Source organism: Monodon monoceros, unplaced genomic scaffold (genome assembly GCF_005190385.1).
Source record: "Monodon monoceros isolate NGI ecotype Baffin Bay Population unplaced genomic scaffold, NGI_Narwhal_1 Super_Scaffold_18, whole genome shotgun sequence".
Taxonomy (NCBI): Eukaryota; Metazoa; Chordata; class Mammalia; order Artiodactyla; family Monodontidae; genus Monodon; species Monodon monoceros.
Window position 1 is genome coordinate 158416012 of NW_021703774.1, and position 18530 is coordinate 158434541.

Below are 18530 nucleotides of genomic sequence, written 5' to 3' on the forward strand. Positions count from 1 at the left end.
CACTGCAACACTATTTACAATAGCCAGGACATGGAGGCAACCTAAGTGTCCATTGACGGATGAACAGATAAAGAAGATGTGGTACATATATACAGCGGAATATTACTCAGCCATACTGTTCTCCATAGTGGCTTATCAATTTACATTCCCACCAACAGTGCAAGAGGGTTCCCTTTTCTCCACACCCTCTCCAGCATTTATTGTTTCTAGAGTTTTTTGATGATGCCCATTCTGACTGGTGTGAGATGATATCTCATTGTAGTTTTGATTTGCATTTCTCTTATGATTAATGATGTTGAGCATTCTTTCCTGTGTTTGTTGGCAATCTGTATATCTTCTTTGGAGAAATGTCTATTTAGGTCTTCTGCACATTTTTGGATTGGGTTGTTTGTTTTTTTGATACTGAGCTGCATGAGCTGCTTGTAAATTTTGGAGATTAATCCTTTGTCAGTTGCTTCATTTGTAAATATTTTCTCCCATTCTGAGGGTTGTCTTTTCGTCTTGTTTTTGGTTTCCTTTGCTGTGCAAAAGCTTTTAAGTTTCATTACGTCCCATTTGTTTATTTTTGTTTTTATTTCCATTTCTCTAGCAGGTGGGTCAAAAAGGATCTTGCTGTGATTTATGTCATAGAGGGTTCTGCCTATGTTTTCCTCTAAGAGTTTTAGAGTGTCTGCCCTTACATTTAGGTCTTTAATCCATTTTGAGTTTATTTCTGTGTATGGTGTTAGGGAGCATTCTAATTTCATTCTTTTACATGTAGCTGTCCAGTTTTTCCAGCACCACTTATTGAACAGGCTGTCTTTTCTCCACTGTATATTCTTGCCTCCTTTATCAAAGATAAGGTGACCATATATGCGTGGCTTTATCTCTGGGCTTTCTATCCTGTTCCATTGATCTATATTTCTGTTTTTGTGCCAGTACCATACTGTCTTGATTACTGTAGCTCTGTACTATAGTCTGAAGTCAGGGAGCCTGATTCCTCCAGCTCCGTTTTTCTTTCTCAAGATTGCTTTGGCTATTCTGGGTCTTTTGTCTTTCCATACAAATTGTGAAATTTTTTGTTCTAGTTCTGTGAAAAATGCCAGGGGTAGTTTGATAAGGATTGCACTGAATCTGTAGATTGCTTTGGGTAGTATAGTCATTTTCACAATGTTGATTCTTTTCCTGCCTTCTTAAACTGAGTATTCTGAACTTAACTTTTCCTGATAAATTTAGATGTATAAGCAGTAAAAATTAGGTCATACGAAGGAATTCCATGAATCAGAACAGATTAAAAATTGAAATTCACAACTACTTCATATACACAACACCAAGAAAAAAATGCTTGACGTTCTGTAATGCTGTCCAATGAAAGAAATAACTCCTCAGAGGATACACAGGAAAAGCAACAGAAACACAAGGATCTACTTTATCTTTCCTTTTTTTTTCTTTTTTAAAATATTTTATTGAAGTATAGTTGATTTACAATGTTGTGTTAATTTCTGCTGTATAGCAAAGTGATTCAGCCATATATATATTCTTTTTCATATTATTTTCCATTATGGTTTATCACAGGATATTGAATATAGTTCCCTATGCTGTACAGTAGGACTTTGTTATTTATCCATCCTATATATACTAGACTGTATCTGTTAATCCCAAACTCCCAATCCTTCTGCCCCCCATCCCCCTAGAGGATCTACCTTATCTTTCAATGAACACTCTGTAGCCTCTTGCAGTCCCTGCTACTCATGAGTGCTCTAAGCCAGTCAGTGCAAGAATGGCAGATGGCAGACCAAATCTAACAACACAGGGGAATGTGACAAAATATTTTGCTCACAGTTGTGTTAAAGTATCATTATACATGTGTATTCACACCTCCTCTCAAAGAATTAATTCGCTTCTGCCTGGCATCAGAGAAACATAGCCCATGCTTTCACCATGTGTTATTTTGCCACTTGCATTTGGTTTTAATCCAGTACTAATACTGCAGAGCCAAATAATTTAAGTCTTCAGCATTTCTAGCCCTGGAAATCTGTACTATATGTGGGAAAGTAGGTATAGGTGTAGAAACCGGCAGTTAGAAACAGAGGCAGAAAGTTGCATCATTTGTAAAATGTGGAAGATATGAACTCTACAGGATGGTTGGTATACTCAGTGGATATAAAATCACTTTATAAATCCTACATATAATAACTTTTAATGTCATACATAAGTCTTTGTATTTTTTTATGGGTTAATATTATTTCAAGAGTATGTTGGGCAAAAACTAATAATACACACATTGAAATGCAGTTCAAGTGAAACATATCACCTAGGAGCTCTGGAGAGAGGCAGATTTCTTTCCTTTTCTCCATAAGAAGGCTATAAAAACTATGGATCACCCCAGAGAATCATGGTAGTTGACTGGTTCTTGTCTTTTTAAACAGCTCTATTGAGCCATAAAACTCACCCATTTAGACTGTATAATTCAATGCTTTTTAGTATATTCAGTGTTGGAGGTAATGGTTACTTTTTAAGATGTTTTGGTTTTTCAGTTTTATGAATTCATTTGTTAACTATTAAAAGATTTTGATACATAGATAGAGAACACTTAACTTTAAAAATTCAATTATTTCCCATTATTGAAGGTCTAGGCAAGGAAGAATGCTGGTTGTGATCATCTTGTGGACCAATTAACTCCAGTATTATGTTGCTCTTATCTGACAACAACAGAAACTTAGTTATTTATTAGAGCAGAGAAGTGTAAAACTCAAAACCATCACATTGTGTAAAAGGAGTCTTAAATTCTAGTTCTAGCTCTGTTACTTACTAGCACAATTTCTGCTAGTACGGTATAGGTACAATGGGTATGCAGTGGATCAGTGATCCATTATCAGAGGGCCCACATGAATCATCTACAGATCTTGAAAAACAAACAAAAAACCCAGCTGATGCTCAGTTCCACCACAGACAGATGTGGTATCTAAGAGTGAGGCCTAGGTATTTGTTTTGTTTTAAAGCTCCAAAGATGATATGGATGTATTCCCCTGGCAAGAATCACTGCAACCACTACTCACTGGACGGATGAACAGCTTGGTTGTGTGATCCTAGGAAGTTATATAACTTTTCTTGTGCCCCGGTTTCCTCATGAGTAAAACAAGAATTCCTAAATGTTTCTTGTCTGCTAGGCTGTTGGTACCAAAGAGGAATATATGGAAATGGTTTGAAAAGCAAAAAGTGCAACAAAAATATAAACTGAAAAATCCTTGCCGTCATTATTAGCTTATCCTTGTGACTTCCCCCTCTTATCGTATGAACTAGGATCGGAACCAGTTTTAGTTCTTCAGCTGGTGAAGCAGATGCTTTGAGCACCAGATAGAAAAGAGAAAGGGAATGTTCATTAAAAGGAGGCCCCTTATAAAGCATTTCTTATTAAAGTTTCCCTAATACACCATCTCTAGCTTAGAGGACTATATTCATTAAAAAAAATAAATAAAAGAGGGAGAACTAATAGGGGAAAGTCTCTCTTTTAAGAAGAATGGAAAAGGATCTAGGAAAAGGAGGGAAAAACAGCTTCCATAGAAATGTTCCCAGTTCTTATACTGAGAAGACAGCACACAGAGAAAAAAAAAAAAGACACTTAAAAACAGAACTACAAAAGATTTGTCCTACTCAGTTTATATGCAACTCAGATGATTAAAAGATAACATATGTAAAATGTTTAGAACAGTGTCTGGAACATACTAAGTGCTCAATGAATACTGACTATTGACATCTTTCATTCTCCTTCTTCTACAAAAAAAGAAGTCATCATGGTGAAGAATAAAAAAACGCAGCACTGGGAGAACAGTTCTAGATTCTACTTCTAGCTCTGTCACTGACTAACTGTGTGACCTTAGGCAAATCACTTGAATTCTAAGGTCATGTTGTTAAGAAATAAGAAACATCAATGGGGGGCTTCCCTGGTGGTGCAGTGGTTGAGAGTCTGCCTGCCAATGCAGGGGACACGGGTTCATGCCCCGGTCCGGGAAGGTCCCACATGCCGCGGAGCGGCGGGGCCCGGGAGCCATGGCCGCTGAGCCTGCGCGTCTAGAGCCTGTGCTCCACAACGGGAGAGGCCACAACAGTGAGAGGCCCGTGTACTGCAAAAAAAAAAAAAAAAGAAAGAAAGAAACATCAATGGGTATCCTTTCAAGAAATTAGAAAAAGAACAGTTCAATAAAAGTAAAAGGAAAATAATAAAGATACTAGCTGGCATAAATTAAATTAAAAATATATAAGAAGAGGGCTTCCCTGGTGGCTCAGTGGTTGAGAGTCCGCCTGCTGATGCAGGGCACATGGGTTCGTGCCCCGGTCAGGGAGGATCCCCCGTGCCACAGAGCGGCTGGGCCCGTGAGCCATGGCCGCTGAGCCTGCGCGTCCAGAGCCTGTGCTCTGCAATGGGAGAGGCCGCGACAGTGAGAGGTCCGCGTACCGCAAAAAAAAAAAAAAAAAAAATATATATATATATGAAGAAAACAAAACTAAAAGTTGGTTCTTTGGAAAGAGTAATAAAATTAATAGATCTGTAGCAAGACTCTTAAAAAGAAAAGGGAGGGCGGTGGGTTCACAAATTACCAATATCAGGAACATAAAAGTACTAGAGATCTTATAGATATTAAAAAGATACACAACTTTATGGCAATAAATTTGAAATTTTAGATGGAATGGACATTTCCTAGACAAACGCAATTACCAAGAACTAGAACATCTTAATAGTCCTTTCTAATAAAGGCATTGACTCTGTAAGTAAAGAACCCTCTCACAAAGGGATCTTTAGAATCAGCTGGCTTTATAGGGGAATTCTTCCAAACATTAAGGAAGAAATAATACCAATCTTACATAAAACTCTTCCAGAGAACAGAAAAAGAGGGAATCCTTCTCAAATTTATTTAATGAGGCCAGCATGAACTTGATATTAAAACCTGACAACATTACAAGAAAGGAAAATTACAGGCCTTTCTCTCTCATGAAAATCATTGCAAAAAGCCTAAAATGACATAAGAAAAGTATATTATGATCAAATTGAGTCTACTTCATGAATGCCAAGAAGGCTTAACAACGGAAAGTTAATCAATGTAATCCACCACGTAACATAAGAAAAGAGAAAAATAGGACTTCCCTGGTGGCACAGTGGTTAAGAATCCGCCTGCCAATGCAGGGGCCACAGGTTCGAGCCGTGGTCCGGGAAGATCCCACATGCCACAGAGCAACAAAGCCCATGCGCCACAACTACTGAGCCTGCACTCTAGAGCCTGCGAGCCACAACTACTGAGCCCACGTGTCAAAACTACTGAAGCCCGCATGCCTAGAGCCCATGCTCTGCAACAAGAGAAGCAACCACAATGAGAAGCCCACGCACTGCAACGAAGAGTAGCTCCCGCTTGCAGCAATTAGAGAAAGCCTGCGCGAAGCAACAAAGACCCAACACAGCCAAAAATAAATAGTTAAATTTTTTTTCAAAAAAGGAGAAAATCATATTATATCAACCAATGAAGTGAAAAGCATTTGGTAAAAGTCACCATTCATTCATGACAAAAACTCTTAGATATTTCCTTATCTGATAAGAGGTAGCTACATAAAACCCAAAGCAAACATCACATTTAGTGATGAAATACTGATGCTTTCTCCCTAAGACTGGGAGTGAGACAAGAATATATAAAGAACCCCTACACATTAATAAGACAGACAACTCAATAAAAATATGAGCAAAAGATCCGAATAGGCACTTCAGAAATAATTATATGCAAATAGCCTATAAACTATGGAAAGGTACTCAGCTTCATTAGTCATCAGGATTTGAGTGAAGTTTTTTTTTTTAAGTACTTTTCTTCCGAGCAGAGAAATTAAACAGAGGAACAAGAGTTGTAACAGGAAATTCTAATGCACTTAAAATATCACATAGAAAGTGTGGAACATAAAAATTGTGCTCACATTCAACTAAATAAGAAAAATAATCATCTTCTTTTCAAAATTTATTTGTTAAGCACTTACAATGCAGCAAGTACTGTGGTAATTATCAAGACCAACACCACTTAAGATCATGCATCTTTAAAAAGTTTTCAAACTGTAGAGATAGGAAGAAGGCATCATGGAATAAATCAAGGGAAAAGGGACTGATCTGGATATCAGAAAATGTGAATTCTGTCTTAAATTTGCAGTACCAAACTAGGTTAACTTTGGACAAATTACTTTTTTAACCTTCACACTCTACTTCTAAAAAATAAGATGGCTGGAATAAATTATTTCAAAATTCTTTTTCTGAGAGGGCAGACAGCAGAAGCAAGAAGAACTACAATCCTGCAGCCTGTGGAACAAAAACCACATTCACAGAAAGATAGACAAGATGAAAAGGCAGAGGGCTATGTACCAGATGAAGGAACAAGATAAAACACCAGAGAAACAACTAAATGAAGTGGAGATAGGCAACCTTCCAGAAAAAGAATTCAGAAGAATGATAGTGAACATGATCCAGGACCTTGGAAAAAGAATGGAGGCAAAGATCGAGAAGATGCAAGAAATGTTTAACAAAGACCTAGAAGAATTAAAGAACAAACAAACAGAGATGAACAATACAATAACTGAAAAGAACACTACACTAGAAGGAATCAATAGCAGAATAACTGAGGCAGAAGAACATATAAATGACCTGGAAGAAAGAATGGTGGAATTCACTGCTGCAGAACAGAATAAAGAAAAAAGAATGAAAAGAAATGAAGACAGCCTAAGAGACCTCTGGGACAACATTAAATGCAACAATATTCGCATTATAGGGGTCCCAGAAGGAGAAGAGAGCTAAAGTACAAGAAAATATTTCAAGAGATTATAGTTGAAAATGTCCCTAACTTGGGAAAGGAAATAGCCACCCAAGTCCAGGAAGTGCAGAGAGTCCCATACAGGATAAACCCAAGGAAAAACACGCCGAGACACATAGTAATCAAATTGGTAAATATTAAAGGCAAAGAAAAATTATTAAAAGCGACAGGGGAAAAACGACAAATAGCATACACAGGAACTCCCATACGGTTAACAGCTGATTTCTCAACAGAAACTCTACAAGCCAGAAGGGAGTGGCATGATATACTTAAAGTGATGAAAGGGAAGAACCTACAACCAAGATTACTCTACCTGGCAAGGATCTCATTCAGATTCAATGGAGAAATCAAAAGCTTTACAGACAAGCAAAAGCTAAGAGAATTCAGCACCACCAAACCAGCTCTACAACAAATGCTAAAGGAACTTCTCTAAGTGGGAAACACAAGAGAAGAAAAGGACCTACAAAAACAAACCCAGAACAATTAAGAAAATGGTCATAGGAACATACATATCGATAATTACCTTAAACGTGAATGGATTAAATGCTCCAACCAAAAGACACAGGCTTGCTGAATGGATACAAAAACAAGACCCATATATATGCTGTCTACAAGAGACACACTTCAGACCTAGGGACGCATACAGACTGTAAGGGGATGGAAAAAGATATTCCATGCAAATGAAAATCAAAAGAAAGCTGGAGTAGCAATACTCATATCAGATAAAATAGACTTTAAAATAAAGAATGTTACAAGAGACAAGAAAGGACATGACATAATGATCAGGGGATCAATCCAAGAAGAAGATACAACAATTATAAATATATATGCACCCAACATAGGAGCACCTCAATACAAAAGGCAACTGCTAACAGCTATAAAAGAGGAAATCAACAGTAACACAATAATAGTGGGGGACTTCAACACCTCACTTACACCAATAGACAGATCATCCAAAATGAAAATAAATAGGGAAACAGAAGCTTTAAATGATACAATAGACAAGATAGATTTAATTGATATTTATAGGACATTCCATCCAAAAACAGATTACACTTTCTTCTCAGGTGTGCACGGAACATTCTCCAGGATAGACCACATCTTGGGTCACAAATCAGGCCTCAGTAAATTTAAGAAAACTGAAATCATATCAAGCATCTTTTCTGACCACAATGCTGTGAGATTAGAAATCAATTACTGGGAAAAAAAACGTAAAAAACACAAACACATTGAGGCTAAACAATACTTTGCTAAATAACCAAGAGATCACTGAAGAAATCAAAGAGGAAATCAAAAAATTCCTAGAGACAAATGACAATGAAAACACGATGATCCAAAACCTATGGGATGCAGCAAAAGCAGTTCTAAGAAGGAAGTTTATAGCTATACAAGCCTACCTCAAGAAACAAGAAAAATCTCAAATAATCTAACCTTACACCTGAAGGAACTAGAGAAAGAAGAACAAACAAAACCCAAAGATAGCAGAAGGAAAGCAATCATAAAGAACAGAGCAGAAACAAATGAAATAGAAACAAAGAAAACAATAGCAAAGATCAATAAAACTAAAAGCTGCTTCTTTGAGAAGATAAACAAAATTGATAAACCATTAGCCAGACTCATCAAGAAAAAGAGGCAGAGGACTCAAATCAATAAAATCAGAAGTGAAAAAGGAGAAGTTACAACAGACACTGCAGAAATACAAAGCATCCTAATAGACTACTACAAGCAACTCTATGCCAATAAATGGACAACCTGGAAGAAATGGACAAATTCTTAGAAAGGCATAACCTTCCCAGACTGAACCAGGAAGAAATAGAAAATATGAACAGACCAATCACAAGTAGTGAAATTGAAACTGTGATTAAAAATCTTCCAACAAACAAAAGTCCAGGACCAGATGGCTTCACAGGTGAATTCTATCAAACATTTAGAGAAGAGCTAACACCCATCCTTCTCAGACTCTTCCAAAAAATTGTGGAGGAACACTCCCAAACTCATTCTATGAGGCCACCATCACCGTAATACCAAAACCAAAGATACTACAAAAAAAGAAAATTACAGACCAATATCACTGATGAATATAAATGCAAAAATCCTCAACAAAATACTAGCAAACAGAATCCAACAACACATTAAAAGGATCATACACCATGATTAAGTGGGTTTATCTCAGGGATGCAAGGATTCTATATGCAAATCAATCAATGTGATACACCATAGTAACAAATTGAAAAATAAAAACCATATGGTCATCTCAATAGATGCAGAAAAAGCTTTGGACAAAATTCCACACCCATTTATGATAAAAAAACTCTCCAGAAAGTGGGCATAAAGGGAACCTACCTCAACATAATAAAGGCCATATACGACAAACCCAAAGCAAATATCATTCTCAATGGTGAAAAACTGAAAGCATTTCCTTTAAGATCAGGAACAAGACAAGGATGTCCACTCTCGCCACTATTATTCAACATAGTTTTGGAGGTCCTAGCCACGGCAATCAGAGAAGAAAGAGAAATAAAAGGAATACAAATTGGAAAAGAAGAAGTAAAACTGTCACTGTTTGCAGATGACATGATACTATACATAGAGAATCCTAAAGACGCCACCAGAAAACTACTAGAGCTAATCAATGAATTTGGTAAAGTTGCAGGATACAAAATCAATGCACAGAAATCTCTTGCATTCCTATACACTAATGTTGAAAAATTTGAAAGAGAAATTAAGGAAATACTCCCATTTACCACTGCAACAAAAAGAATAAAATACCTAGGAATAAACCTACCTAGGGAGACAAAAGATCTGTATGCAGAAAACTATAAGACACTGATGAAACAAATTAAAGATGACACCAACAGATGGAGAGATATACCACGTTCTTGGATTGGAAGAATCAATATTGTGACAATGACTATACTACCCAAAGCAATCTACAGATTCAATGCAATCCCTATCAAATTACCAATGGCATTTTTTATGGAACTAGAACAAAAAATCTTAAAATTTGTATGGAGACACAAAAGACCCCGAATAGCCCAAGCAGTCTTGGGAAAAAACGGAGCTGCAGGAATCAGACTCCCTGACTTCAGACTATACTATAAAGCTACAGTAATCAAGACAATACGGTACTGGCATAAAAGCAGAAACATAGATCAATGGAATAGGACAGAAAGCCCAGAGATAAACCCATGCACCTATGGTCAACTAATCTATGACAAAGGAGGCAAGGATATACAGTGGAGAAAAGACAGGCTCTTCAATAAGTGGTGCTGGGAAAACTGGACAGCTACATGTAAAAGAATGAAATTAGAACACTCCCTAACACGACACACAAAGAGAAACTCAAAATGGATTAATTAGAGACCTAAATGTAAGACCGGGCACTATAAAACTCTTAGAGGAAAACATAGGAAGAACACTCTTTGACATAAATCACAGCAAGGTCGTTTTTGATCCACCTCCTAGAGTAATGGAAATAAAAACAGAAATAAACAAATGGGACATAATGAAACTTAAAAGTTTTTGCACAGCAAAGGAAACCATAAACAAGACAAAAAGACAACCCTCAGAATGGGAGAAAATATTTGCAAATGAATCAATGGACAAAGGATTAATCTCCAAAATATATAAACAGCTCATGCAGCTCAATATTAAAAAAACAAACAACCCAATCCAAAAATGGGCAGAAGACCTAAGTAGACATTTCTCCAAAGAAGACATACAGATGGCCAAGAAGCACATGAAAAGCTGCTCAACATCTCTAATTATTAGAGAAATGCAAATCAAAACTACAATGAGGTATCACCTCACACCAGTTAGAATGGGCATCATCAGAAAATCTACAAACAACAAATGCTGGAGAGAGTGTGGAGAAAAGGGAACCCTCTTGCACTGTTGGTGGGAATGTAAATTGATACAGCCACTATGGAGAACGGTATGGAGGTTCCTTAACGAACTAAAAATAGAATTACCATATGATCCAGAAATCCCACTACTGGGCATATACCCAGAGAAAACCATAATTCAAAAAGACACATGCACCCCAATGTTCATTGCAGCACTATTTACAATCACCAGGTCATGGAAGCAACCTAAATTCCCATTGACAGACGAATGGATAAAGAAGATGTGGTAGGGGCTTCCCTGGTGGTGCAGTGGTTGAGAGTCCACCTGCTGATGCAAGGGACATGGGTTTGTGCTCCAGTCTGGGAGGATCCCACATGCCGCGGAGCGGCTGGGCTTGTGAGCCATGGCCGCTGGGCCTGCATGTCCTGAGCCTGTGCTCCGCAACGGGAGAGGCCACAACAGTGAGAGGCCCGCGTACCACCAAAAAAAAAAAAAAAAAAAGAAGATGTGGTATATATATACAATGGAATATTACTCAGCCACAAAAAGGAATGAAATTGGGTCATTTGTAGAGACATGGATGGATCTAGAGACTGTCATAGAGTGAAGTAAGTCAGAAGGAGAAGAACAAATATCGTATATTAATGCATATATGTAGAACCTAGAAAAATGGTACAGATGAACCGGTTTGCAGGGCAGAAATAGAGACACAGATATAGAGAACAAATGTATGGACACCAAGCGGGGAAAGCTGCGGGGGGGTGGGGGTCGTGGTGGGATGAATTCGGCAATTGGGATTGACATGTGTACACCGATGTGTATAAAATTGATGACTAATAAGGACCTACTGTATAAAAAAATAAATTAAATTAAATTTTAAAAAAAATGTGACACAGACACTAGGTAAGCAAATGCTGTTGGGAAAATGGCGCCAATAGACTAGCTCCACGAAGGGTTGCCACAAACCTTAAAAAAAGAAAAAAACAAAAACTGTTTCTAAGCTCCCAAAACTCTGTGATACTAACGGTAAAGCCACCAAAGCTCTGACTGTCTTCCTTTAGAATTGTTTTACATGCTTTAGTTTTGGAAACTCAAACATTGCTACAACATTTGAAGACAAATTTTTGGAGATTTCCCGCCGGGAACACAGTGTATAATTTAATATAACTGGCCAATATTAGTCAATTAGACAGAGACATCAAGGTTTTTAAAAATCTTGAATTGAGGGCTTCCCTGGTGGCGCAGTGGTTGAGAGTCTGCCTGCCGATGCAGGGGACACGGGTTCGTGCCCCGGTCCGGGAAGATCCCACATGCCGCGGAGCGGCTGGGCCCGTGAGCCATGGCCGCTGAGCCTGCGCGTCCGGAGCCTGTGCTCCGCAGCGAGAGAGGCCACAACAGTGAGAGGCCCGCGTACCGCAAAAAAAAAAAAAAATCTTGAATTGAACTGTGAGGTTTCTACAGCTAGAAAAATAGAGACAGTCAACATGTTATTTCTACAAGTAACAGAAGCATCTTTATAAGTAAAGCTTTCCTCAGCCATAAAAAGAAATGAAATTGAGTTATTTGTAGTGAGGTGGATGGACCTAGAGTCTGTCATACAGAGTGAAGTAAGTCAGAAAGAGAAAAACAAATTCCGTATGCTAACACATATATACGGTATCTAAAAAAAAAAATAGTTCTGAAGAACATAGGGGTAGGACAGGAATAAAGACAGAGACGTAAAGAATGGACTTGAGGACACGGGGAGGGGGAAGGGTAAGCTGGGAGGAAGTGAGAGAGTAGCATGGACATATATACACTACCAAATGTAAAATAGGTAGCTAGTGGGAAGCAGCCACATAGCACAGGTAGATCAGCTCTGTGCTGTGTGACCACCTAGAGGTGTGCATTAGGGAGGGCGGGAGGGAGACGCAAGAGGGAGGAGATATGGGGATATATGTATATGTATAGCTGATTCACTTTGTTATACAGCAGAAACTAACACACCATTGTGAAGCAGTTATACTCCAATAAAGACGTTAGAAAATAAATAAATAATTTCTAATTTGTTCAAAGTACCAAAGCTCACTAGCCCTTGAATTGTTGGTTATTTTTGCTATTAGAAAGAAAAGATACATCAGGCATAGTATCTATATAACAATGAAATTTCATTTAGTGGAAGAAGCCATATGGTATCAGACAGACGTGAGTTTTTGTTCAAGCTTTGGAACTTACTAGCTGTGAGATCTTGAACAGAGTGCTTAAACTTTCCAGCCTTAGTTTTCTCACTGAAAAATGGGGGTAAAATAATAATAACTCCCCAAAACAAAGATAAACTGGAGGTAGGGTGATTTACCGGACAAGAAAGCGATGCCTGAGGTTCTTATATGAATATGGCAGATATGAGGACTGAGTGATCATACCTCAAACTTAACATGTCCAAAAGAGAAGTCTTGATTTCCTACATCCCCAAACTCTGCTCCTCTCTCAGACTTTCCCATTGTAGTAAATGATCAATCCTAGGAATAAACCTTGATTTTCTTTTCCTTACCATCTCCAACACTTAATTTACCAGTAATTCTGTCAGCGCTACTTCTGAATTGTATCCCTGACCAGTTTTCACTGTCTTTAATGCCAATACTCAAGTCCAAGCTGTTGTCATCTCTCACCCAGATCCTGCAACAGACGTCACCAAGATTCTGCTTTACTACCCCTGTAGTGGAGTAGATCTTTGTACTAGCCATGTGTGACTATTTAGGTTTAGTTAAAATTGAGTTCCTCAGTTTCACAGTCACATTTCAAGTTCATATGGCCACATGTGGCTACTGGCTACCAAACTGGACATCACAAAATAGAAGATTTTCATCAGCATTGCAAGTTCTATGGGACAGCACTGATCTAGACACATGCCAAGCTCACATCTACCTACAGGTCTTTGTACTTGCTACTCCCTTTTCAAGAATGTTTATCCCCCCAGATTTGGGGATGGCTGGCTCCTTCTCATAATTCAAGTTTCAGTTCAAATGAAGCTCCTCAGAGGAACCTTCTAAATTTAGAGTGGACCACTCAATTTGAAACAGCTCCCCAATCTCCCCATCCACAGACACTCTCCATCCCATTACTGTTTTATTTTCTTTATAGCACTTACCACTATCTGAACTTGTTTCATTTTGTTTCTGTTTCTACCCATAGAATGTAAGCCCCATGAGGGCAGAACCATGTCTGTATGTTCACAGCTGTATCCCCAATAACTAGAACAATACCTGACACACAAAAGTTTAAAATAGTTGAACAAATCAGTAAGTAAGTATGGATCTGGTAGAACATGGATTTTGGAGTTAAACCAACCTATACTCCAATCCACCAGCTATCATATCTTAAGAAAAGTTATTTAATCTCTGAGCTTAATTCCTACTGTTGTGATGAAGAGTAAATAAACAAAGCCTACAATCTGCCTTGTAGAGAAACATCAGAAAGAAAGAAGCATGACTCGTGGTACGGAAGCACAAAAGTTCTACCACTTAGGTGATTTCTTTTCCAAGTGTGGCTGACCCATTCCTGATCCCTTTAAAGTGAGCTAGGTATTTCTGATATATGCTCCCATAATGCAACAAACCAGAATACGGCAGCATAGTTCTGGATGATACAAAACAAAATAATAATGCTGCGGCCAGAATATTAACAATATTTTAATGACAGCTAATATTTTGGGGTCACATTAAGTGCCAGCCATTGTGCCAAGCATATCATCTCATTTATTTTCTCATGAAAATTCTTTGAGATAATATTATATTATCATCATACCCATTTTACGAATGAGAAAACTGAGACACTGAGTAAGTAACTCACCCAAGAAGATAGATCATAAATGCAGTGGTTGAGATTGGAACCAGGTCCGACTCCAGAACCGAAGCCTGTAACTACTGTAACATGCACCTTGCTTTTACAATAGATACTATAGAGCTGCAATCAGCAATACTCTATTTTGGTTACTGCCTTCTGAACTTTTATTTAGTTGCCACCTCTTTCTAGCTGCATAAAGAACTGAATATGGCTTGGGAATCCCCTGGTGATCCAGTGGTTAGGACTCGGTGCTTTCACTGCTGGCGCCCGGGTTCAATCCCCGGTAGGGGAACTAAGATCCTGCAAGCCACGTGGCAGGGCCAAAAAAAAAAAAAAAGAACTGATTGTGGCTTTTTACTTCATTTCAGTAATGCTAATGCTCTCAAATCCTTGAGACTAAACTTAGAAAAACTGAAACAGATCTTCTGTCAGTATATACAATTATGAAACTTATTTATTTCCTCCCTCTTTTATTTAAACAAAATTTGGACACTCCAGTAATAGGATTGTTTTTTTGGTCTATAATTGACACATGACAAATGATCTAAACTTTTTCAGTGATTGCGCTAGTGAGGCAGACCCCTTCCCTCTTTTCTACTTGAAAAACAACTATTTAAAAATGTTCAAGAGGGGTTTAGTTCAGTATACTACATTAGGCGTCACCCTGTGGTAGAGATTCTGAATTCTAATTCCAATTCTAGTGGTGTTCAATCCACCACTTCCCAGCAGTGGGACCTTGATCTAGTTACTACTCTCTCTGAACCTCTGTTCTCCTTTTCTTAAGATGATTCCACTAAATTCGACAATTAGTGAGATCCATTTCGTTTTATCACTGAGACTCTTTAATTTGATTCTCTTATAGATAACTGTACTTAGTTTGAATGTACCCGATCACATCTGATAACCATTCTTCCTTTATCTCTCTCTAAAGAGTTAGGATAACAAGAAATCATTAATATTCAATACAAACCTCCATCAAGGCTTCGGGATGCCCGTTTGCTTGCTGTACGCTCAAAGTGTGGGGCAGGCCTGTCAATCAGAGCACTAGCTTGCCTGGTCTGAGCCTGAGTTCGGCCACTGTATCGAAATTTGGATCCCAGGGCAAGAAATTTGCTTTTAGGAATGGTGTCTGTAGATGTCAGTCTGGGGGGAAAAACATGATAATCATATATTATATACATCATCTCACTCTAATGAGGTTGTGAGATTAAAGACAAAATCAAGTATTAAAAAGTTTCACAATTCTCACAGCTTCCTTATAGTTACTAAGACAAATTTCCAATCAAGCAATAATTATTTTCATTCTGTCATTTCTCAAAACAATATGTATAATTTATTTGTAGCTTATATTAATGATATAATCTTATATCTCTATAGGTAGGGTCTTATGGTTTTCAAAATGCTTTTATAGCACTGTACTATTTTCACTATACCCCTGTAATATTTTCATCATTTTATAGATAAAAGAAACTGAACCTCAAAGAAGGTTACTTGCTTAAGGTCATAGCTGTTAAGAAGTTGGGCAGTCATAGAATTCAAGCCCAGAGCTCTTTTTCCCCTCTCCTAGAATAATAATTTTGTCAAATGCACTCCAAACTCAATGCCTGGTATTCAATGCCTATTAAATCCTATTTAATAGGATATTTGGTGTATTTTCAACTCAGTTAGGAACCCCGTCTTCTTTCTAAGCAGTACCCTGTGCTCTCTTTTGTCATGGCATTTACTACACTGAATTGAAACAATCTGTTTATGTGCTGGTCTCCACTATGAGACTGTGAGCTCTCTTTGGGTAAAGAATAAAGACTATGACTTATTCATTTTGTGTTTTCACTTCGGGCATAGTGCCTGGCATGAATCTGGCATTCAATAAATATTTGCTGAATAAATGCATAAATTGCTACATCAAATACTACCAAAAAGAGAGCGTTTTTTTCTCTTTGGGGTAGTTTAATTCAGCAAATGCTTTCTTTTATGTAATGAAGAATTACATGTTAACACATCCTCTTATTTTGATGCAATGGATTTAAATATGCTATCCTACAAGTAAATGCATTGGCTGCAGCTGAAACCTATACCATAGATACTAAACATTCAAAATAACTCTTTTTTGGGGGGGAGGGGAAAATTAGGAGCTTGAGATTAACAAATACACACTGCTGTATATAAAATAGATAACCAGGGCTTCCCTGGTGGCACAGTGGTTAAGAGTCCGCCTGCCAATGCAGGGGACATGGGTTCATGCCCTGGTCCGGGAAGATCCCACATGCCACGGAGCGGCTAGGCCCGTGAGCCATGGCCGTTGAGCCTGCGCGTCCAGAGCCTGTGCTCCACAACAGGAGAGGCCACAACAATGAGAGGCCCACATACCGAAAAAAAAAAAACAAAAAACAGATAACCAACAAGGACCTATTATATAGTACAGGGAACTATACTCAATATTTTGTAATCACTTATAAGGGAAAAGAATCTGATAATACATATATATGTATAACTGAATCACTTTGGTGTACACCTGAAACAAACACAACATTGTAAATCAACTATACTTCAATTAAAAGGGGAAAAAACCTCTTTTTACTCTTCCTCACCCTCTTTTAAAACTCTATTTTCTTGGTTTTAAAGAAAATGATGAAAACATAAAGAAATATCTTAATGCCAATAATTAAGATTCTTTAATCGAATATAAGGTGTAGCCTCATGTTTTATTTGAAATGAGAATTGAAATGTTATTTTCCCTGACTTGTCTTTCTGTCCAGTGTTCTTTAGTGCTAAGTATGATATGAAATTACAAATAGAAGAAAAAGTTATCGTGGTTCTCTCTCTTGAGAGCCATTCATAAAGAGTCAAGTTTATTTATGAACGACATGGCATGAAGTCTGGGATTTGCTTTAAAATAATCTGAGAAGTAGTAGGAAGGAGTGAGTGGGGATATAGATGAAGCAAGATTGACCTTGGGGTGATAATTGTTGAAGATGGAGTTTGGGACCAGAGGAGTTCATTATACTATTCTCTTCATTGTGCTATACATGCAATTTTCTATAATAAAGATATTTTCTTAAAAAGGCAAACTGACAACTAGCTGGCTCTCCTTTCAACAGAAGTAATTATTTGTCTGCTAGATTTTATGTTCCATCAGGACAGGGGCTAGAACTATCTAGTGATATATTCCCAATGCCTAGTACAGTGCCTATACAAAGGGTAAGCACACAGAAAATGCTTGGTAAATGAACACAAGGGGTTAATTATATGTCTTCTTGAAAAGCAAAGGAGATGAAACTTTCTTCTGTCTTCTGTTTATCTGATACAACTGTGCTTCAAAGATGGTTCTCTGTGCTCCCTTTCTGGGGTTGATTAGAACCAAGATAACGATCAGCTTCACATCTTTAAGTATAAGAGTTCCACAGAGTAGTTAAGCACTCCTTAGAGAAATTCCATGTGGAGCTAAGTCAGGGTACCTCTTCCTGACAGGACTGTTTTTAGCTCCAGTTAGGGCAATCACAGAGCCTCTAGTAAATACAGGTTCCTATTCCTCATTTCCCTCATCCTTCTACCATACACAGAAAGGTGCTCTGGGAATGTTAAGACAGTGTTTTTCAAGCCAAAGAAGGAGAACTAGATTCATTTTATCTTGCTTAAGATGATCTCACCTGAGCTAAATAAAAGACGGCCAGCCATGCAAAGAAGGAAATTTCAATAGCAGGTTTAAAATAGAAGCATGCATAAATAATTTATCCTTGAAAAATACTTAAGTGAGAACAATACCTGAAAAACGTGTGATGCTCTACACAGACTTTCCATAATTTCTTAGCTGCTCGGTAACTGGGAAGTTTGAATCCGATGGTACTTTCATACTGTTCTTGCTATAAATACACAAGCAAACATGGAACATAAAGTATTATTCAACTACAGTGATACAGGACCAGAGAAATATGGTGCTGCAGAAGAGATCATTGTGAATAAAAAGAAAGTTACTAGTCTAAGGACATAAAATATCATTTGAAATTTTTTCCTACTTACCAAAAGAAATTTACTCACTGAGAGTGGTTT

General features: G+C 37.8%; 1 protein-coding gene across 28 annotated transcripts in view; it reads right to left on the minus strand.

Annotated features, from left to right (window-relative positions):
- Positions 1–18530, minus strand: part of EPB41 (erythrocyte membrane protein band 4.1) — a 212491-nt gene that overhangs the window by 62526 nt on the left and 131435 nt on the right. For all 28 annotated transcript variants that reach the window (XM_029228303.1, XM_029228294.1, XM_029228295.1 and 25 more), the window contains 2 exons: positions 18246–18343; positions 15454–15626 (listed from right to left, as the gene is read on the minus strand). In XM_029228303.1, coding sequence (XP_029084136.1) covers positions 15454–15626; positions 18246–18343 — 271 coding nt within the window. The remainder of the gene's footprint in view (positions 1–15453; positions 15627–18245; positions 18344–18530) is intronic.